General features: G+C 33.1%; 1 protein-coding gene and 1 long non-coding RNA gene across 3 annotated transcripts in view; both read right to left on the bottom strand.

The window, feature by feature from the left end:
• Positions 1-24,481, bottom strand: part of LOC100378833 (protein OSCP1-like) — an 84,899-nt gene that overhangs the window by 53,713 nt on the left and 6,705 nt on the right. For both annotated transcript variants that reach the window (XM_085505088.1, XM_085505087.1), the window contains exons 2-6: positions 15,371-15,525; positions 3,657-3,824; positions 3,095-3,175; positions 1,048-1,151; positions 501-702 (exon numbers count right to left, since the gene is read on the bottom strand). In XM_085505088.1, the coding sequence (XP_085361214.1) occupies positions 501-702; positions 1,048-1,151; positions 3,095-3,175; positions 3,657-3,824; positions 15,371-15,525 (710 nt within the window). The remainder of the gene's footprint in view (positions 1-500; positions 703-1,047; positions 1,152-3,094; positions 3,176-3,656; positions 3,825-15,370; positions 15,526-24,481) is intronic.
• On the bottom strand, positions 8,271-12,991 carry LOC144353884 (uncharacterized). The gene is made up of 2 exons (XR_014930960.1): positions 12,921-12,991; positions 8,271-8,517 (listed from the first exon to the last, which is right to left on the bottom strand). It is a non-coding gene; the product is annotated as an uncharacterized LOC144353884 (long non-coding RNA).

Below are 24,481 nucleotides of genomic sequence, written 5' to 3'. Positions count from 1 at the left end.
TGACTCTCTGTCCTGAGGAACCTCAGTGAAATGTTCACTGTGACTCTCTGTCTTGAGGAACCCTAGTGAAATGTTCACTGTGACTCACTGTCCTGAGGAACCTCAATGAAATGTTCACTGTGACTCTCTGTCCTGAGGAACCTCAGTGAAATGTTCACTGTGACTCTCTGTCCTGAGGAACCTCAGTGAAATTTTCACTGTGACTCTCTGTCCTGAGAAACCTCAATGAAATGTTCACTGTGACTCTCTGTTCTGAGGAACCTCAGTGAAATGTTCACTGTGACTCTCTGTCCTGAGGAACCTCAGTGAAATGTTCACTGTGACTCTCTGTCCTGAGGAACCTCAGTTAAATGTTCACTGTGACTCTCTGTCCTGACTTACCCCAGTGAAATGTTCACTGTGATTCTCTGTCCTGACTTACCCCAGTGAAATGTTCACTGTGACAAAACTTCATGATTCCTGACTCGGTTTACAGTCTATATCATTACAGTGAGACTCACCACGTCCGAAGATGCGGAAGCTCCTCTCAGAGCACCACCAGATATCTGCGTTTCAACCGGCCTAGCCACATTGTACATATTGGTGCCTAGTTTAGTTACTCGGTCGCCTTTCATCTCGTGCGATCCTTCTCGTAATGAAGCTACATATTTACCACGAACTTGGAAATCTGATGATTTAGCTTGCGTATTGTCGGAAAAATATCTTCAAAGAAAACAGAAATAGAAAATTTGAAAACAAAATTATTCTCAAGTTTTCCTAATTTGAAACCTTGTATATGTATATACAGCCTATGATGAAACATGTACATGTACATGAAACATGTACTGAGCTAATTACAAACGGCATTCCATGATGCTACATTCATTTCAAGTATGTACGACATGCTTAATTACGAACGTTGAAATCTAATGAACTGACAACCACATGTACATATATAGCACAAATATTTAGTGTAGAAACACTATTGACTAGTATAGAACCCACATGGATAATTACATAGTGGAGTAAATGAGCACACACGATAATGTGGATGAGAATAAGACGTACCTGATAGTTCCTGGTATTTCGGATCCATAAGGTACAGGACCACCGGTGGGCAATGCAAATCTACCGTTGGAGTTCTGTACTTTGTCTTTCAGAAAGATGGATACCTACAATGACAGTAGCATTATCAACTATGAGGAGTTTGTAAATTAGTCTATATATAAATAGACCTGAGTAATAATTAAGGAAACAATTATTCAGATTTCATACTTCAATGTTCATGGTAACACAACTGAATTCATAACTTTACATCTATTGGCGTCTTGTAATAACATTATTTTTTATATTTTATTGTTTAATTTAGAGTAGTATTCAAAGTCCAACTCCAAATGTGCAGGTGACGTCACAGGGTCATTTATTAAGAACATGTCCAAGATATGGATGCTTGATTAGTGATTGTCCAGAATGAGTGAAAAAGACAAATTTCTTTGTCACTGGCTATAATATTGTGTAAATAATACCATATTTGCTCTATTAGTAATGCATAAACTAAATAAGTCAAAGTTTAATGATCCAGCATACAATAAATGCAATGTGTGCTTACACTCTTATACTGGAGTAAACACAGTACACCCATCATCTCTTATACTGGAGTAAACACAGTACACCCATCATCTCTTATACTGGAGTAAACACAGTACACCCATCATCTCTTATACTGGAGTAAACACAGTACACCCATCATCTCTTATACTGGAGTAAACACAGTACACCCATCATCTCTTATACTGGAGTAAACACAGTACACCCATCATCTCTTATACTGGAGTAAACACAGTACACCCATCATCTCTTATACTGGAGTAAACACAGTACACCCATCATCTCTTATACTGGAGTAAACACAGTACACCCATCATCTCTTATACTGGAGTAAACACAGTACACCCATCATCTCTTATACTGGAGTAAACACAGTACACCCATCATCTTTTATACTGGAGTAAACACAGTACACCCATCATCTCTTATACTGGAGTAAACACAGTACACCCATCATCTCTTATACTGGAGTAAACACAGTACACCCATCATCTCTTATACTGGAGTAAACACAGTACACCCATCATCTTTTATACTGGAGTAAACACAGTACACCCATCATCTCTTATACTGGAGTAAACACAGTACACCCATCATCTCTTATACTGGAGTAAACACAGTACACCCATCATCTCTTATACTGGAGTAAACACAGTACACCCATCATCTCTTATACTGGAGTAAACACAGTACACACATCATCTCTTATACTGGAGTAAACACAGTACACCCATCATCTCTTATACTGGAGTAAACACAGTACACCCATCATCTCTTATACTGGAGTAAACACAGTACACCCATCATCTCTTATACTGGAGTAAACACAGTACACCCATCATCTCTTATACTGGAGTAAACACAGTACACACATCATCTCTTATACTGGAGTAAACACAGTACACCCATCATCTCTTATACTGGAGTAAACACAGTACACCCATCATCTCTTATACTGGAGTAAACACAGTACACCCATCATCTCTTATACTGGAGTAAACACAGTACACCTATCATCTCTTATACTGGAGTAAATACAGTACACCCATCATCTCTTATACTGGAGTAAATACAGTACACCCATCATCTCTTATACTGGAGTAAACACAGTACACCCATTATCTCTTATACTGGAGTAAACACAGTACACCTATCATCTCTTATACTGGAGTAAACACAGTACACCTATCATCTCTTATACTGGAGTAAACACAGTACACCCATCATCTCTTATACTGGAGTAAACACAGTACACCCATCATCTCTTATACTGGAGTAAACACAGTACACCCATCATCTCTTATACTGGAGTAAACACAGTACACCCATCATCTCTTATACTGGAGTAAACACAGTACACCTATCATCTCTTATACTGGAGTAAATACAGTGCACCCATCATCTCTTATACTGGAGTAAACACAGTACACCTATCATCTCTTATACTGGAGTAAACACAGTACACCCATCATCTGCCTCAAAAAGTACTATAGTATAAACACCTTACCCTAATGTGCATATCTTGGAAAAATTCTAATAATGTTTGTCTGATGAGTTGAAATTCACCTGATGGTAGAGATGCATAGTGCTGAAAAAAATAAAAACATAGTTTAATACATTGTACACAATGATTTGTATGTATTGTGCATATACTTTCTAATAGGTAAAAAAATCATACATTTATACAGTCTACTCATACATGTCATGTGCGTATACACAAAAACACATGAACAAACATATATACATGGAACACATACAAAAAGTGAATTTGACCGAGATCCCACACCAATGTATCCAAGTTTGAAAAGAAGTTGATAAAAACTAGTCTGAGAGTACTATAAGAAAAATTTTCACGATATATTCAGTGACAACGACGATGACAGCGAGGACAGACATTTTCCTATCTTATACTTCAATCTTCATCAACAATGTTACGGACAAGGTAAACATGTTTCACAATGTTCAGTGCATCACATTCTACGAACAGCCCAACCTCACAACTGGTCTCCAAGTTTGATGAGGATTATCCCATTTCTGAACACATCTGACAAACTCTTTGTTATCTTTACCTGGATGAGTAATCTGTACACATTGTCAACTTGCGATTTGATTGGTGGAGAGTCTTCTACAAATATACGAATAGCATCCATGTGATTGAAAGTGACTAGGAGTAGATCAGTTGGTTTAAGACACAGAGACACTTGGTATTTGAATGCCATTGTCATCAGGTCATACAGCTGAAAAGAAAACATTCAACGTGGTATGAATAAAGTGGTACAGCCAGTGTGTTGGATATCTTGAATCTGATGTTCACTATTAGCCTGGAATTTATACTGAACTTTATGAATCAACCAATATCTTCTTGATGTACCTGCCATGTTAAAGGGGGGAGGGGCTGCAGTCAAAAGCCTTAGCTACAATGCATTTAACAATGCAAGAGGTAACAGTACAAGCAGTAATTGTGTCAGAAGAAATATTTTCAACTGTTCAACACTTCATAGGAATTCTTGACATTAGTATAATTGGTAATTGTATAAACAGTGATTTATTTTTAAGGTAAAGTTTTTGGTGACACCTTCTCACAAATAATAACATTTCTAAAGTAATTTCTCTATGGACCTTTGAGTCAGAAATAAAGTATATAAAACAGCGTCCGGATAACTTTCGGAAATTCCGTCGCGTTTCGGAAAGATTTAATTTTCACAACTTTTGAATATTTATTCATACTTTTAGGCTAGTGAGGAGGTTATAATAATTTTTCATTTCACTTTAACTCTGTTTTTTTCACCCCTCAGACCCCTTTGAAAAGTCACTTCTGGCCATTGTAATGGCCACTATTTTCTTAATGGCCAGAATACCAACCAGAAATTTTTTAATGGTCAAAATATTGACCAGTATTTTCAAACTGGTAGTTATAATGACCACTATTTTTACACTGGTCAGAATAATAGTAATTTTTTATTTAATGATGGAGTGGGTGACAATCTATTTTTTTAATGGGTATTATAATGATCATTTTATTTTTCATTACATGAATAAAATGGTCATTTTTTTTTTCATGTCACAGATATACCCGGTAATGGCACATGGGGATTGACAGCTCTCCTCTTTTTCCTCACTCGCTTCAGTTTGCTTCAATTTTAAGCCAGTACAATTGTAGGTAAACGTAAAATACAAGATTTTGAAAAATTTGAAATATGGAATTATATATCTTGAAAAAATACGACGTTTTGGGTTAATTTGTTTTTAAAATCACAACAAATCATGCACTTGATACTGTTGACTTAATAATATATAGTATAATGCAATAGGTTATTGAACATAGAAGATGACTCGTTTTCAAAATTCGGTCTAGACCCTTATCACAGGTGCTAATGAAGTGTGTGCAAACATTGAGCCCAGGCTAATCACCCAAAATACCATTGTACTTGATGTCCATTTGAAAATTTAACTATTATATTCATAACTATTCTTATTCATAACTATACTAAACTTCTTGAGATAAAAATGGACTGACAATGAGACTCTGTACTACATACTGTTCTTATAAAGGCAATGTCCAGCATTTTAATACCTTGAACAAACAAACAAGACATTCACTACTGAACCTTCGAAAAGGGTGCAACCCCAAAAATACTCAGCAACTGACTTTCCACCAAAAAAAGTCACATAAACAGCTGGTTACTCCAAAAAGTCACAGGGAGTTACTCCAAAAAGTCACATAAACAGCGAGTTATTAATTCGAAAATGAGCCTGTCTTTATGAGTGGGGTTAAGCTCAAACATAAACAAAATTTCCATTTTAATAATGACAAAAAACTAAAGTTTAGTCTTCAAATACACCCAAACTATAACATTTTAAATTGAAATACTTAACCAGTAACTTTTCATAACATGTGTTATAAACTGTAGAAGTTTATGTTGAAGGGTTGATGGAAGGTGATTTTAAAGTGGCTAAGACACAGTCAACTAAAAAATACCCATGATGCTCTGCTTTATTTTTATATTTTGCTATTTTCTCTATTATGAATGGTTTAATGTGATATGAAAATTATCTGAAAATATTCCACGACTACTGCATGTGTACAAAACGGTGTTGGGTGGTTCAGTAAGTTATATGGGGGGGGGGTCCTAGCATAGAGCTCCATGTGTGTAGCTAGCTGACTTAGCAGTGAATGGCATGTTTGTTTGTTCACGGTATTATAATAATAATAACTAATAATAACTTTATTACACTACTAAAGAACCTTCAGAGGGTCTTTGTATGGTAAGGAACATAAATACAAATACAAATTATAATGCTGTACAATAATAGTGTTCATGCTACATGAAGTACTGGCTAAGATTTTAGCTGATGTTTTGACTAGACCCAATTGCATCCATGCATTGGGAGGGCCAGTCCTTAGCACGGGCTAAGGGGCGCTGTTTACGAACGCAAAATTTCTGCTGCTGACATGTTTCATTCTAATTTATGAAGCGAAGTGCACTGGAACACGAGCGTAGACAGACCGATTTATTTGGATGCACAGGAACAGTATATAACGGCGTTACAGAATGCAGAGTTTTATTAGTGCATGTTGTAGACAGCGAACCAAATTGGCGTTGTTGTATGCTCTACTACAGCGACCCAATCAGTGTGGAAGCGTGTACGGAGTAATTAATGACTGGTGGGATACTAGTTGACGACTTCCCCAGAAGTCGAAGATATGGTGTTTCGCATGCGCACGCATGCCGTTTTGGAGTGTAACGTAAATTGCACATGCGATATTGCTTTTGAGTGTACCAATCAACATCACAAAAATTCCCTTCTAACAACTATCAGCAAACTAGTATCGGAAGCACCACAATGGTTTAAAAAAAAAACAATTGAAAAAACTGGTGATGATATTAATAAAAAAAAATAAGCATTATAAATCAATAAAACATGGAAAAGGAATGAAAAAAAAAAATATTAAGGGAGAAAAATATATGGTGGTTGTTTCGATAATTTGTGGTTGGTTTATTTCGGTTAACAGTGTAGTTATAGAACTGTACCATTGCTGTTTAATTGTTTGTTCATAATTGCTGCCTCCCTTGGGAAACAAGTTTGGGTGTTGTTAGCCAGTGCACAGACCCTCAACACTGTGGCCTGTGCTATAACTGTTGGGCCCTCCTGTGAGTGAACACAATTGGGTATAGCTGATATGCAAACATTTGGGATTCACTTATATCTTAGCCTGTACTTGGTCAAAGTCCCTCTTATGACTATGACTTGGTGTAGCCTGAAACCAGACTACTGTGGATTAGTGATGTTTTGTAATGGATTACCTCCCTGATGAGTACATTTAAATAACAATGGAAACTAGCATATCACTGGCAACACATATAAGGATTTTGGCAAATTTTCACCGTTTTGTATGAAACTATTTTCACAACAACATTAATGTTTTACAATAAATTATATCAAACATATGTATAATTTAGTAGTATTAAAACTTTTTAAGTTTTTTTGAATTAAGAATGCACCAATCTTACTAGGAATCTATTCAAATCTAACCTAATGTGTGCTATTAATAATGGCTCATCAAAGGTATTGAATTACTGAACACACATCTTTGCATAGTTTCCAAAACTAAAATATTATTTCATGCTCTGCCCCCTCTCATGTAACAGTTTGTTAAGAATACGTACATTATTTAAAATCATTTTAAAAATGTGACTGGAATGTCCAGGCCCAAACTTCTGCTGCTGCAACATCCGACCATTCCTGCATGTACATGCAATTGTTTCTCTGAGATTCTGCATGCAACCAGTTTATTTTTTGAACTTGAATAACAGATTCCTAGAAGTTTATTTTGACATTTTCAAATAACACTATATATAATTTAACAATTTCAGGAATAGATTAGATTGCTTGCTATTCCATTAGAAACTCTTACTTCCAAGTGTGATTTTCAACAAGCGTTCATATGTTTAGCTAACCAAAGGGAAACAAAAGCATAGTGACAGGAAGTCAACACAGCAGAAAGTATGACAAAGGTTTACACTTCAAAAATGACTGGAAAGTAAATAATTTATAACCAAAGACCATCTATGCATAAACAACTAAAGATCTGGGAGGTACAGCTTTGCAAAGTAAAAATGTCATATGGGGGGGGGGGGGGGGGAGGGGGGGGGGTTAAAACATTGCTTCAAACACAGTCCCTCTATCACTGTGCTTCAAAACATCATCTTAATTATTCAGCTCAGTGTACAAACACATAAAGTACAGAAATTGGATAATTAATGAAAACATTAGACAAAACAAAAATATGTAAGCAATATTTTGTTTTGTTTTTTAAAAATCATGATGTAGTGCACAGCCATACAGACTGTTTTAGTGGATAATAATATTTTAGGTTTGCAATGTCATACTCCTCCAGATATTCATCAAGTTTTCTTGAGAGGCAATTAGCTTAAGGAGGGGGCTGTGCAAAATGTTTTTTCTCCTCTTTGTTTTTGTGCTATTCTTTTTCTAGTGTAAAATATTTTTTCTCAAAGATGTAGGCGTGTCAAATTTGTTCATGTTTTTGATCTCTACAGGATTTTTTCAATAATATTTTCCTGTTAATTATTATTAAGAAGATGAAAGATTGTGGAGTGAGTGTGGGTGTGTACAAAAGGGTCAGCAAGAAGAACTATATAAGATAGCTGAAAATCATGAAATACCAGTTGAAAGATGTCACTTTTATTTGAGGGAAAACATAAAAAAAAGGAATGTACAGTAACTCTACACACTTGGAACTTTCAAAATCTGTGTGCAAATGTAAAACTGATAAACATGCAAATGCTAAACCATTGCATCCATCAATACTGGTTAAACTTTTTTTTTCCCTTAACGTCCATAAATTCTGGTTCTTCAACTTCTTACGTTCCATTTATATAGTATTTCCTTTTTTTAAATTGTCATTATCTGCAAAAAATAATTCAGATTGCTATTAGCTTACAATGACCAGTTTTTAATTAAGACACTTTGTAATCAATTTTGGAAACAAAAATTTGTGGTGTCTGTGTATTTTGGCATATTTCTGTCCTCACTAATAACAATGTGGATAAAATGACATCTTGTGATATGTCAATTTTTCCCCTATGCAACTCAGATATACTTCCAAAAAGATGATACCCGGTACATTCTGATTGAAAAAATATAAATATCAAATAAAACAGAATAACATCAAATTGTTTCCTAACCGAATATATTAGGGGTTATGCCATACATACACACAGTTCATCTCTTGAGAGACTAGGACAGTACACAGTCCCTCTGTGGACAGTACATTGCTGTACTTGGGAACCTAATTTCTGAGAACAATAGGGGGATTTAACTTCCTACAAGAGACAAAAGAAAGTTATGTAACAATGCAGCTGCATGATTTTGTCTTTCAAAGTAGGAAGCTGTGTACATACAAAATTATAGAATCCCTCCACAATGGGAATGCCACCATGCATGTACAACTTCATCGATCCCCAGGTACTTTCACAAAATAAATAATTGTATTTTATCACCAACTTTATTTAACATTTTTCTGAACGATCTGCCAGAATTATTTGGGGATCAAATTGATAAACCAGTTCTAATGGGCGAGAAACCTATAAATTGCATCCAATATGCAGATGACCTTGCACTTATTTCAGAAACGGAAGACGGCCTACAAAGCTGTCTGAACAAATTAAATGACTATTGTATAAATTGGAATTTAGAAGTAAACGTAAAGAAAACTAAAGTCATGGTATTTAATTGCAGCAACAGACTGATTAAAAACATGAATTTTAAAATCAACAACCAAGACATAACAGCTGTTAGCGAGTTTTGCTATTTAGGGGCAATATTTACTCCAAATGGGAAATTTAAAACAAACTTATCTATGTTAAAAAATAAATCAATGAAGGCTCTTTTCAGCATCAGACAAACAGTCTTAAACCACAAAATAATCTCACCAGCACTTAGTTTGAAAATTTTCGACCAATTAATTTCACCTATACTCATGTATGGTGCAGAAATCTGGGCCAATGAAATCACAACTGACAGTAACAGTTTAGAGCAAGTTTGCAGTCATTTTTACAGGTTTATCCTAGGAGTGAGTAAAATGACGCCAATTAGTGGTTTGAAAGCAGAACTTGGTAGGTTACCAGTAAAATTAAAAATTAATTTGGCTCAAATTAAATACTGCCATAGACTATATAGTCTGCCAGATAATCACATTTTAAAATTAGCCCTGGATGAAATGATAAAAATTAATTCAAACTGGGTAAGGACTATTAATGCTACACTGGGACATGATCTAATTAAAATAAAAAATGATCACAATATGGAAAATTGGAATCAAATACTAAAAAAAGTAAAACTCAGACTATCTGAGTTTTATATTCAAAGATGGAGAGAAAAACTAAATTTCAGTGAAACCAATGAAAATAGGGGAACAAAACTGAGAACATACAAACTATTCAAAGTAAGCTATAATATGGAAAATTATTTGCAAAACATTTCAAATTTCAGCCTCAGGAAAATGCTTTCAAAATTCCGTCTGAGTGACCACAACTTAGAAATAGAATTAGGTAGAAGAACAAAGCCCAAAATAGAATTAGAAAATAGACACTGTAATAAATGTAACACTAAAGCATTAGGAGATGAAAAACATTTCCTGCTATTTTGTACTGGCTATATAGAACAAAGAAAAAAACTGTTTTATGAGTGTTCAATAAATATTTACACAATGGATGTGAATTCCATATTTAAAAAGATTATGGAGAATAATATAGCTTTAGCAAAATACTTAAAGAGCACAATTTTTAAAACCACAGAAAGTAATTAATTTTTTTTTTTTTATTTTATTTTACTAACATTTTATTTTTATCTCTTATGTATTGTATGTATTTATGTTCCTTACCATACAAAAACCCTCTGAAGGTTTTTTAGTAGTGTAATAAAGTTATTATTATTATTATTATAATTATGATCCAATACAATACCATATTTGCTCTAAAATTACATTTGTGGATACTAAATCATGAAAATATTACATATTTCGACCATTGAAGATCCCTGTAATTTACCTAAGTGCATGTGCTGCTAATAGAGTAATTATGTTAAGTGTAATATTGTTTCTATATTTTTTTTTTCAAAATCAAAAAAATGATATTAAAAATATAAAAACAGTTTAGTTTGAAAAGTGAAATAATGGTATTCAGATGGTTATGATTTAAGCATGACCTTAGAAAACAGGGTCATGCAACTTCTGTCTGAGACAATGTGCAATGTGGGTTATAACCTCCTGTATAATCTCATTAATACATATACATGTACCTAGAAGATTTATACATCTGAAACAGTTTTTACTAGTATTCCCATTAGTCAGTGTATAACAAGTGCACTATGCTATATCTGTTCTAAATATGATGAAAAATCCACTTGTTATAATGACACAAATTTTCACAGGTCATTGTTTACTTTTAGGCAGTTTTGTTTCCTTGCAGAGAAAACTTACCATTTTTGTTTCCCTTTCCTGATTTCATAGTGGAATAAAAATTGTTAATTTTTAGTTTCACTCGCATCAATAGAATGGACTTGGCTATTCAAGTTTTGATCAAATTTAATTTTTCTGATTATATTCCAACCACAAAATTGTCTCATTTTGTGTAGCTACACCCTGGCAGCCATGTTTGGCTTATGAAACAGGAGAGGATGTAACAGTGGTGTTGACATAGATTTATTATCAGTTTCTCTAAGGTGTTAATTTGGGTAGGGGGATTATAACTAAGGTTACATGAAAGGGGTAGCCACAGTAGCATGTCCCTGTTCTCTAAGGTCTATGATTTAAGTACCATTATATAGACTAAATATTTTTTTGTCCAAGTTGAGCAAGAGTACCCATGATCAATTTGGCTGACCCAGAAATGCCTAGGACATTTACTGACTGCATATTACACCTTCATTATATTTTGTTTAAGTCTCGCCCATTTGCCCCCTGTATCTTCAAAAGTAGTGTTCATGCTACACAAAGTACGGGCTAAGATTTAAGCTAATCTCATATGTTTGAGTTCATGCACAGAAGGAAACAATGGTTAGCACGGGGTAAGGAACGCCCAAAATTATTAAGAATAGGCAAAATCTTCAGAAATTTTAACTATGAGTGCTCAGTAAGAGTAAGTAGGAAGGTTAGTTCTACAGCTATAAAACAATACCAAAGCAAATTCAGAAAGTGCAAATTGCAGAATAACAGGAAGTAGCACAGTATCTCATCATCGGTACATTTTTTCTTGAGTCAATCTCTCTATATGTGTTAGCGTTGATTGTCATGCAGGAAATGGCACACCAAAATAAAAAGTTATGAATATAGTAGTAAATCTCCTAAATGAACATTAAATACAATGGTTTTTTTAGCCGAGCTAAGCGTTCATGCTTGTTTTGTTTTGCCTGTGCTAAGGCTTTGGACTGACCAGATTTACTCTGTACCTAGTATTTCTTAGCCTGTATTCATGCACATTTTTTTAGCACAGGTTAAGGTATTGGACCTCTTAGCCTTTGCTAAAGAGCTCTACGTGAATGCTACGAATAAGTGTCTTCTGTTTATTTCTACCTTAGGCGCATACATTAAGATTCACTTCCCCTTTATATTGATCTCTACAACTCATTCAAATCAAATCAAAGATGAGCAAAGAATATTAGATTCAATTGAAATTTAGTTTAAATCCATGCTAAATTAAAAGTTATTTTGAGTATGAGTTTTACTTTTTTCTTTTGTGCACAAAGAAAAATGAACTGTTGCACACTGTAGACATATATCATCTTTACTAGTTTACAGGAAAAAGGGATTCTGGATGGTATTTGATGTTATGGGCATAATATATACATGTATAGTTAATACATGATTACTAAATTAGATTTCCCAGTGTACAGTACACTATTGCTGGTATTGTCTGAGGAGAAAAAACAAAACAATATACATAGTCTTCAAAAATTTAAAAAAAAACAACATTTTGCAGTCAGTTAAATTATTTTATTAAAATAATTTGAAAACATTGCCATGAATGGAAACAAATTTACGTTGATGTTTTTTTGCAGATTTCAGGAGTTGGAAATAAATTTTGTTTATACTTTTCTTGTATTAACAAACATAGGAGCTAATCCTCATTAACACCTACTTGAGCTTGTTGTTTGACAATTATGAATAATAATGAAGCATTACTTACACAGTGTGCCATGACTGAACAAAAACGAAAGCCCCAAAAGACTATCCTGCTACATAAACAACAACAAAAGTATCTAATATTGTATTGAAGTCATTGTAAAATGGTAAAATAATTACAAATTCATACCTTGATGTGCCAGTTGCAGTACTGCAATCGTCCTATGATTCAACACCATCTAAATACTCCGCAGGTTATGCTGGCATCAGCGTTACTATGAAATTTCACTGGGGATCGAGGCAATATTCGCGAAATTTCATTTAAGTGTACTTGGAAGCGCCAGTGAAACTTGGGAAAAATAAATTCCCACACGTATATTGAGGCTGTTTTCTGGGCCATTATATTTAGAGACATGAACAAAAATACTGGTCATTTTTTGTATGTAATGAAAAATAAAATGACCATTATACTGCCCATAAAAAAAAAATGTTCATCAACTCCATCATTTAAAAAGCAATTGTAATTATTCTGACCAGTATAAAAAACATGGGTCATTAAAACCACCATTTTAAAAACACTGGTAAATATTTTGGCCACTTAAAATATTCTGGTCAATACTCTGGCCATTAAGAAAATAGTGGCCATTATAATGGCCAGAAGTGACTTTTTAAAGGGGTCTGAGGGGTGTAAAAACAGTGTTAAAGTGAAATGAAGAATTATTATAACCTTCTCACTAACCTAAAAGCACAAATAAATATTCAAAAGTTTTGAAAATTAAAACTTTCCGAAACGCGACGGAATTTCCGAAAGTAATCCGGACGCTGTTATAAATAATGCATAACTCAAGTGCCAAAGTCAAATTTCGTCACTATTTACAAAATGAAAATGTTACATTTTTCCCAGATTTTTTCTAGAATTTTTATTAAGACCTGTTACAAATAGAACATTATTAAGAATAACTGGTCCAAAATGATTATACAATTAATTATCAAAAAATATTCTAAAAATAGACAAAAAGTTGCATTCAAATTTTGGTGATAACATTCATGGCACTCGAAGGGTTAACCATAACAAATTTGTTTCTCAGCTGTTTATAGATCCAACAAAATAACAAGCAGCCTGTCAGCTGAGATAGCTCCGCTGTTAGCAATGCACATGGCAATTAAAGAACAGAAGATATCATTAGAAAATGAACAAATCTGAGAGAGGTCCACATGTAGTACCTATATGTATAATATATCAAAGCAATTGGACTTGCGGTTTTCAACAAGAAGTCGAAAATATCACTTTTTTTACCAAAAATTACAAAAATATTCATCAAAATTAGAGAATTAAAGATATCATCATGAAATGAACAAATCTGAGAGAGGTCCACATGTAGTACCTTTATATGTAATATCAAAGCAATTGGACTTGCGGTTTTCAACAAGAAGTCGAAAATATCACTTTTTACCAAAAATTACAAAAATATTCACCGAAATTAGAGAATTAAAGATATCATTACAAAATGAACAAATCTGAGAGAGGTCCACATGTAGTAACTATATATGTAATATCAAAGCAATTGGACTTGCGGTTTTCAACAAGAAGTCGAAAATATCACTTTTTACCAAAAATTACAAAAATATTCACCAAAATTAGAGAATTAAAGATATCATTACAAAATGAACAAATCTGAGAGAGGTCCACATGTAGTATCTATATATGTAATATCAAAGCAATTGGACTTGCGGTTTTCAACAAGAGGTCGAAAATATCACTTTTTACCAAAAATTACAAAAATATTCACCAAAATTAGAGAATTGAAGATATCATTACAAAATGAACAAATCTGAGAGAGGTCGACATGTAGTACCTATATATGTAAATATCAAAGCAATTGGACTTGCGGTTTTCAACAAGAAGTCGAAAATATCACTTTTTACCAAAAATGACAAAAATATTCACCAAAATTAGAGAATTAAAGATATCATTACAAAATGAACAAATCTGAGAGAGGTCCACATGTAGTACCTATATATGTAATATCAAAGCAATTGGACTTGCGGTTTTCAACAAGAAGTCGAAAATATCACTTTTTACTAAAAATGACAAAAATATTCACCAAAATTAGAGAATTGAAGATATCAACTTGAAATGAACAAATCTGAGAGAGGTCTACCCAAGGTACATATACACCAAGTATCAAAGCATTCAGGCTTGTAGTTTTCAAGAAGAAGTCGAAAAAGTAAAACATTGACACGGACGACGGACGACGACGACGGACAATCACTCATATGATAAGCTCCGCTCGACAAAGTCGACAGCGGAGCTAAAAAAATAGGATGGCTGGAATTTCTTAAAGGGCGGCAGTCGTCGTGCCACTTCGTGTTCGATATGGGACTCATAGCGACATATACAACTTGTGTAAAATACATTGTTTATTTATGACAACCACCGCGCTTTAATGTGCAAAACCCATTATTTATTGAGTTTGTTGTTTTGACAACCCATCCAGAGATGACATCAAATATACGCTTATTTGTTTGTCCTGGATCATTACTGAGTACAAGGACCTCAATCACTGCTTTCAACAGTACATGTACATGTACACACATAATTAGAAAGACACACACATGTAGCAAACACTATCTGCGTACCTTGTCCATACTAGCAGCATTTAATCTCATTATAGAAGCATGGGCTAGTCTATCAAATACAGTGCGCATAGCTTTCTTAGAATACGCTTCCTGTGGTTTGAACAGTTCATCCATGAATCTCTTGTTGAACATGGTACCAATAATATCATGCATAACTAGAAATATAAGAAAAACAAAATATTACTGATTGGAGAAATAATGCAAACAATACATGATATATTTCTTTTATAATGAGAACATACTAGTATTAAAAGTTAATATGCAAAATACTGAAGGCGATTTCATGCTTCATCACCATTATCACTTTAGGACAAAGACAGTACAGCAGCAGTATCGACCGACGCGCAGTGAAGGTCAATGCATGGCGTACTGTTTGAGTGCATACTTTGAGGTATCTTCGTAATAACCTTATTATTATACATATTTTTCTTCCAATGATACATCATGGGAATACCGAAATCCAAAAATTTCAGAATCAGTGAACTTATTTGGTGTGGAGTCCAGTCAAACCCCGATGGCAGCCATGTTTGTTTTTATTATTAGAGGTGGCTTACGCGCATAATCATTCCCTATTTGGAATTCACATTTCTTATATGGTAGGATGAAAATACCTCGTAAAATACTGCAAAATTATGGTGTTACGGTGACAGATGTATAATAATAATAATTATCACAGTGCACTCAGACAGTATGGGGTCTCATAAATAATCTCTACGTGTCAATCAATGCGAACACTTTATTTTCTTCGTGCATACTTTGCGATATTCTCATGACAACCTTATAATAAAGTGTTGGAATAGAGTAGGCATGAGTATTATATATTTTTAGACATGTATTATATTTACTATGTAACTTGTCACATTGATTGAAGAGTTACACATGTAAGGTCTGATTTATTTCATGAGATTTAAATTAAAAGTCAAAGTTTACAAGAATCATCATTTTGTCTTTATATTTAACACTCGAAATCCCATTGTATGCATCCATGCATGCATGGAGTACCTTAATTGCTATGCAGTGTCAACAAATTATATATTTTAAGATGAAGTAATCTTCAGGGAAAGAGTTGTGCTTCATGACATGCCTTCATGACATTGGTTTAGATGAGAGATGCAGATCAAGCTCAGTTTACATCGCCATTTTGAATATTATGCTTATAATTATTACTTTGTATTTTGACAATGTTACTATAAACTCAAAATCATGCCAAAACCCTTGAAATACAATGTATATGGACCCGAACCTTGATTAAAAATCTGTTACTACAGGACTATGCCCCCCCCCACTCCTTAAACTAAACGAATGCTACCTTCACTTACAAGCAAATTTAATAATGGTTTACAGAAGACTGACATCCACGGTATTTTGAGGTTTAGTGAAGCATGTATTGATCGTTGCCACACTGACTATGGCTACACAGCAAACAGTACTGTAAAACTATTTATTTTCACTGATATTTAATTTCACTATTTTGATGTTTTGAGCGCATTCACTGTGTTTTAATTTTACTAATTTTTACTAATCAGCAAAAATAACAAAATTAAAACCCAGTGAATAATTAATGCATTTACAGTAGTTAAAATTATCTTATAATACTAACTATGCCATTGTCTGAGTGATAACATATAGCTCAATCTTTTGAAGCCATGGAATCTAATCATAGATAAAATAGTTTGCAATTATATGCTATTTATAGTGACATTTAAGGAGGTTCCGACCAAATTAACGCCATCTTGATATGTAGTAATCTTCATGTTTTTATTATTATGGGTTGCAATGTAATGCCATTAAGGCTACAGAACATATGGAAAAGAAAATTGAATGACTAGACATACATGAAATTTTAATTTTTGCAATGGTTTCTGGGATGAAATTATTTCGTCATATTTAAAAATGTTGCTTAGTGACAACATAGGATGCAAAAGTCATACAGTGTTATTGATATAAATCCTGACATTAATATTTTGAAAAAAATTACATTTCATTAGATAGTATAAACAATGAGAAATTGTCTTCCCATAATGCATTGCATATCAGTGACATGCTCAGTAGCGCAAAATTTGAAATTTGGCACAAACTATAATGTACCCATGTGAAAACATTTCATCAAAAAGTTACTTTTTTAAAAAAATTTCTTTGGCACCTTATTCCATTATCTACACAACTATACAATGTACCAACTGAGCCATTCAAATAACTATGAAAGAAGACAATAATATACACACAAACACCGAACTGCTCAAGTAATTATATTATTTAAATTCTATTGTAAAAGCCAATCATCCAAAAGGGTAACTTTACTGTGAATGAATATTGCAATCATTCAATCATTTCACTCTTGAAAACTCGTAAACTGATGTGAACACAAGTTCAAAAGAAATTTATTTTACACGATTAAGAAAATGCACACACAGGTTCTATCTATTGTCCAATTCAGACAGTTTTTGTTAACCACCTCTAAATGTACATAAACATGTATTTGACCTTAGCTAAATTGAATGATTCTGATCCTGTAACAACAATTCATATTCCTCGAATTCATGTTTTTTGTCAATTAAAGCGGGAGAGTCGTCACTTGCGCATGCGCGGGAATTGAGTCCCAAGCGACGATAACAACTCACGCTAAAAATGCAAGGGCTCCTTGTAAACAATGACACGCAATGGCCATCTGACGCATGCGCAAGTGATGACTCCCCCGCTTTAACTGACAAAAAACATGAATTCGATTTCCCATGGTAAAGCATCAAACACGCGACTTTGTGTTCCATTTACCATCGAAATGCATCACAGAGTGCATGGCAGATGGCAGATGGTAGGAATTATGCCAAAGTATAATAGTGAGGTTAAGGCTGAAATAATCAACCTTGGCTTGGGAAGATAAGATTCTATTACCAGGAATAGTATGATGATTATAGAATATATCACCATACAACACTCATTACTCCGTACAGAGCTATGTAGGATTTAGTTTAAACTTAATTAGTGCCGGAAAATTTGTTTTTGGAAATCAAGTTTAACAACGCTAGAAACACAATAACCAAATATTTTATTTTTCCAGTACTTGATGAGAACTGTAGTAGCACAGCAGCAACGGAAACAGAAGCGGATATCAGAAGTGAAATGTGCAATACTGCCCTAGAGGGATATAAGCTGTTACCACGGTGATCAGTAAACAAGTCCTCATAACAGTGTCTGAGTAAGAGACTTCAGTAATACAAAAATTTACTGAGCCATACACAATGTACATGTACATACAGTTGAGTTCAGTTCAGTCTGTACGTAACTTTACATTAAGGTAGCTTTAAGCTGCTCTAATGATAGCTTAGCTAGCTTTCAAAAACACCATATATCTAAATTATGCCTGCCTGAGTATGACTTACAGTAGTGAGTAACATGTATAAATACAACAAATAAGTTGAAATTATTGATTAAAAATATAATCACTTTATAAATTACAAGTTTTTGATCTAACAGTCAAAATAGCTCTGCTGTCCTACAACAAATATTGTTGTAACCAAGCCAATACACACTTCAAATATCAAAGCAAACGAGCTAGTAGTTTTCAGGATTGAGTCAAAAATATGACAACAAATATTTGCTTAAAATAAAGAATTGATGATATTGCCATGAAATGAAACAAATCTGACAGAGGTTTACCTGAGCTACAGGTATCTCTATATGACATATCAAAGTAATCAGGTGGGTAGTTTCCAAGAAGTTGAAAAAATTACCAAAATATTCACTAAAACGGAGAATTATTGATATCATCTTTAAAATGAACAAATGTGATAAAGATTTAAGGTACTTGCATATAACATATCAAAGTAATCAGGCTGGTAGTTTTCAAGAAGAAGTCAAAACAGTAATTGTTGATGGACAATCACTTATACATGCAACTTAAAAAGCAAAGCCAAACGATATGCAGCGTGGGAGCTATGTTACATTAAGACTGTACTTTGTATGTATACATGTATATACATATTTTGTACATACAATGTATACTGTAGGGTACTATTTTATTATTCAAACATAAACCTTATATCAATATGTGAATGAAGCTTGTCAATGTAATTGTATCGATTCAGACTTTCTAGGAATTGTTGGATAAATCTACATGTAGATCTGGAAAAAGTTGGAGACTAGATCGATATGTTCTGAACACCAACATGTAAGCAAGACTCTGATTTTTAAACCCGTAGTCTGAACATTTGTGAAATGATGGAATACTCAACAGGTACTGAGATTGCTAATTCTAGGCAAGGGCAGCCATAATCTATAATTTAAATTATACCTATACCCAAGCTGAACTTAATGCTATCATCATACTCAATATCACCATGGTAACTACCTACTGTTGAAGATGGTAATCCAGGTATGTTTTAGCAAATATTACGTTAGGCCAAAACAAAATGGATTTTGCTTTTTGTCAAAACAAGTATTAGTTTGAAACCTGTGCCAAACACACATTTTTTTTTACCCAGCAAGTATATTGCACAAATATTTAAACTGAGATGAATTGTGGTTTCCATGGTATTCTGACACGTATGTAATATTCATCAAAACTACAAACACGTAATATCATGTACATGTCGTGTCACTTTAGATTAGAATTGTTATAGAATCACAATATGGCGACAGACAAATGGCCTCTTTCACATTTTAAATGTCATTTAAATTTTTCCCCAACAGTAGAAGCACAAAATGATTTGAAAATTGCAGTATACAATGTATACTTAAACAACAACACTCCCACACCACTAAATATCTCCAAAAATACTATTTGATTGTCAAGATGACCATGATATTATTATTATAAGTGGATAACATCCGCTTTAGAAACAAACTTGGGTAATTTAGGGTTTTCAGTCATTTAAAATATGCATTGTAACAATATCTATATAACGCTACTTTATAGCATGGACTTATTACGTTGTCATGGATACTTAACAATCGTAATGAAATGTACATGTAATATAAATGGCTACAGAAAATTGGTCAGCAGATAGGTGCTTCAAGGTATATGATATACATGAATTCTTGTTAAAAACACTCTCTGCTGAATGCTGAGTAAAGTACATGTACATATTGAGCAATAATTTATTAAGCTACTTTATATGTTTGTAGTTTCCATGGTGATGAGTCATAAAATATGGTGTGCTTTCTGCAGAGAATGTTTAATAATCACCATGTGCTAAGGCATCTAAGGATGGAATCAGCTTAGGCATTGATTTAAGTTGAAATTGAATCCTTAATAATTAACCCTTTAAGTCAACTTATGGCATCATTCTCAATATTAAACCTATAAATCGTTTTCAAAATTTTAATCAAAACCAGTCGGAAATAGAAAATTATGTTTGTTTGTTTCGAAATTTATTTCAACAAATTTTGGAAAATACATAAAAAATAGGGAAAATTTCGGCAGGGAAAAAAAATGGAACTCAAAGCATTAAAATACTGTAGAATACTTTATTTTCGCTTGGAATTTATTTTCGCCATTTTCAGTGAAAATAAATTCCATACAAAACGACCAAAAAGGCTTTTCAGCAAAAATTTATTCCAGTGAAATAAAGTACTTCACAGTAGCCTGACTGTCTACTGGCAGTCTAAGCTCACAAAGGTAGGTCATTAACTTATTACCTTAAAACCTAAAACGATATAATTTGATGCATACATACATTATGTTGTATTTTCTTGATATTAATCCATGAATGTAGTTAACCGTACCCTAAATTCTAATAAATTGCACTCTATAATTAAGTACTATATTTGGTCAATTAGTAGTAAGTGTATGCATAGCATAAATGTCAAAGGTGTGACTATCAAAATAAGTCATATTATAATCAAGGAGTATATAATATATGCAATGTTTGGTTTCTTTAGTACAGGTATAGAAACTGATTTATCCTTGTCTACTATATGAGCAACTGCAGGGATTGAAATAGAATTTTTTCCCTGCATGCACAGTGTGCATGTTGAATTTGAAATTTATCTGCACCAACTTATTGTGAAATGCATGGCCACCAATTTTAAAGTTTTAATATAATTTACGGGTTCTTGATTTTAATATGCGATCATGAAAGAATTTGCTTTTTTCGAGTTATCTTACAATATTGGTTGAACTTAATTTAGGCTTAGTGAATATAATGAGAAAATGTGTTAACTTCTACATGCACAGTGTGCACATTATATTTTGAGTTTATGTGCACTAGCTAATAATCTATGTGCATAGTGCAGTGTGCACCAGAGTATTTCAAACCCTGAACTGGCATGAAAATAAGCAATGTATTGACTTTGACAAAGACAAACTACAATTAAACAAATTTTAAATACTGGTACAATTATTTGCAGTATGAATTACATCTAGGGGGTATATACCATATTTATTCTATTAAAAGAACATCTCCAATAGAAACAAACGTGAACCAAAAATTGCATTTAAACTAAATAATTCAAATATAATTTAGTTTGGACATAGACACCTATGACAAATTATATCAGCATATCATATCAAAATTAGAATACTAAAAGCAAATGTGATGAAAGGTACAAATTTGGGGATAAATGTACATATCATCTTAAAGAAAACTAGAAAATGGATCAAACTAAAGAAAAAGTAAATAGAAGTAAATTTTGTTAAAAGATATTTTTCAGATATCTGAAAAAGTTAAACAAATTTCACCTTTCAATTTATTTTTAAGCAGCCTGTGACACATCATGCCAAAAAATCAACTACCATATACTGCACATTGAAAGAATTGAAAATGGCAAAATTTGGGAATTTCCTGTGAAAATTTTCTCAGGGAACATACAACATTGTATGTCAGCGACCTTTGTCTTCACAAATGACCTGAAATCACAAAACCGTAAACATTCGAAGCAGCAAAAATCAAATGGTTCACAGTATTATTCCAATCATTTTCAAAAAAAGAGGTTTTCTGGACTTTTAACACTTCACCATGATTACAATGACATGTGAGCAATTAAAACCCAGTGAATATGTAAAATTTAGCATAGAACACATTATTTAAATGATAAAACCATGAATTTAAAACCCACTGAATATGCCTGAAATGGTAAATCAGTGAAATTTAAACCCAGTGAAAATTAGTCATTTTACAGTATAAAAATTGTTGTTCTAATACAAGACTTATTCGCCATGGATAAGATGCTTATTGACTGATACGGTGCATGTAATTAGCAGATTAAACTATTCATATTTTATTATCATCACAGCAAGTCATTAATTTAAATGACAGATCTTCATATTTATTTAGGCAGTCAACTGGAAATAAATGTATCCATGATAAAAAGACAGAACTGTTCCCATGGCAATTTAAGGCTCATAATTAATAGTAGATACATACTGTATTAAAAATGTATAAATTATTCGCTGGTTTTTAATTTTGCTATTTTTTGTTGATAAGTAAAATCTGTTAATTTAAATTCATGTGGACATGTAGAATAACAATAGAATTCATTGCTTCCTTGTGTTTGTGAACTTGAAATAGCTCAAAGTATCAAATAATTAAACTCCAGTGAAAATAAATGTTTTCACAGTAAATTGTATAGGCTACAATGTAGCATATGAAATGAAGTTTGGTGCTGACTCCCTAAGTCACTGTAAATATTAATGATTGTCAGCAAGAGCAATATCCATGGATATGGTTTAAAATATCTGAATATTACTACAGAGCTTGAACTTGAGAGGACATCTATTTCCAAGGTCAAAATTCACTTTGATACCTTCATGAAATTCAAGCACAGCTACTTCAGGACTGCCCGCGAAGCCCTTCAAAATGTTTCCTTCACAATTTCAATTTTTAGAATTTTTAGAAATCTTGGTTTTGGAATTAGATGCCAAATCTACCATTAATTAGTCTGTGACTATTGATATTTAAAGTAATCAAAAAATTCATGTATCCATGGAAATACATGCTGCATTAATAGGCATTTCTTATTTTAGATCTTGTTTAACCACGCAAATATTCCATAGTACATAGCTTTAATTTGGGATGTATTGAATTCTAATACTGTGAAATACTTTATATTAGCTGGAATTAATTTTTGCTGAAAAGACTTTTTGGGTGTTTTGTATGGATTTTTGACAAGTTGAATGTAAAACATAGTAAAAAAGGTATAGGCGCAGGATTTATTTTTACTGAATCATTCGTTCAACGAAAATAGCGAAAATTAATTCAAAGTAAAAATAAAATATTTTACAGTAGTTATTGGCATGGCAACAGACTACTGCAGTGTGTATTACAATGACAAATTTACAGGGCGTTTTGACATGCAGTGACTGACAACGACTTTGGTCTGCCTTCCAATTATTAATTACTTTAAACTCAAAAAGTATCATAAAAAAAGATTATCCAATTAAATAGTTCCTTTGTCATTCTGTCACTGAGTGTGATTTGTTGAATTTCATCTGTGGAACGATATTGTTACATGTGTTTCTACCATTGTGATGGAATTGTAATATATTTGTAGTCTTACGACATGTATGCATTGTTAGTTACACGTACTTGTGCATACATACATGTACCTCTGACTGATATTCAAATCACAAGTCTGTACATTATTCCTCCAAGCATATACCGTACAAGACCTATGTAAAATATATGTGCAACATAGCAGTGCAATAATCTCATGTACAATTAATTTAAGACAACAGGAAGTATGTGATGAAACAATTCTCTGTTATTTTATTCAAAACCTCCATTTACCATATAGTGTTTGAAAACCTGGATATACATGTAGAGGAACATACTAGGCAGACATTTGTTAACACTAGCATCAAGTGACATTGATGCACATTGTCAAAATGACTAAACCCACAATAATAGCATTTTTTACCAAAAATGACAAGAATATTAGCTAATGTAGACAACTGATGATGTCATCACGAAATGAACAAATCTGACAGAGACACATCTTTTTTGTCCACACACACTTTGTAAACACAAAAAAAAATGTACCGGTACTCACTTTATTGAAAAGTAAATTAACACAAAAAATAAACGTATTCATTGTGGTCATTATTTCAATGAAAATAAATAAATGAAGTGATACTGATATATTTACGGAAATTAGTAGTCCTAATAAAAAAGG

This window comes from Saccoglossus kowalevskii, chromosome 11 (genome assembly GCF_978046115.1).
Source record: "Saccoglossus kowalevskii chromosome 11, keSacKowa6.1, whole genome shotgun sequence".
Classification (NCBI taxonomy): Eukaryota; Metazoa; Hemichordata; class Enteropneusta; family Harrimaniidae; genus Saccoglossus; species Saccoglossus kowalevskii.
Note: the sequence above shows the minus strand (reverse complement) of the source record. Positions and strands in the feature narration are given on the sequence as shown.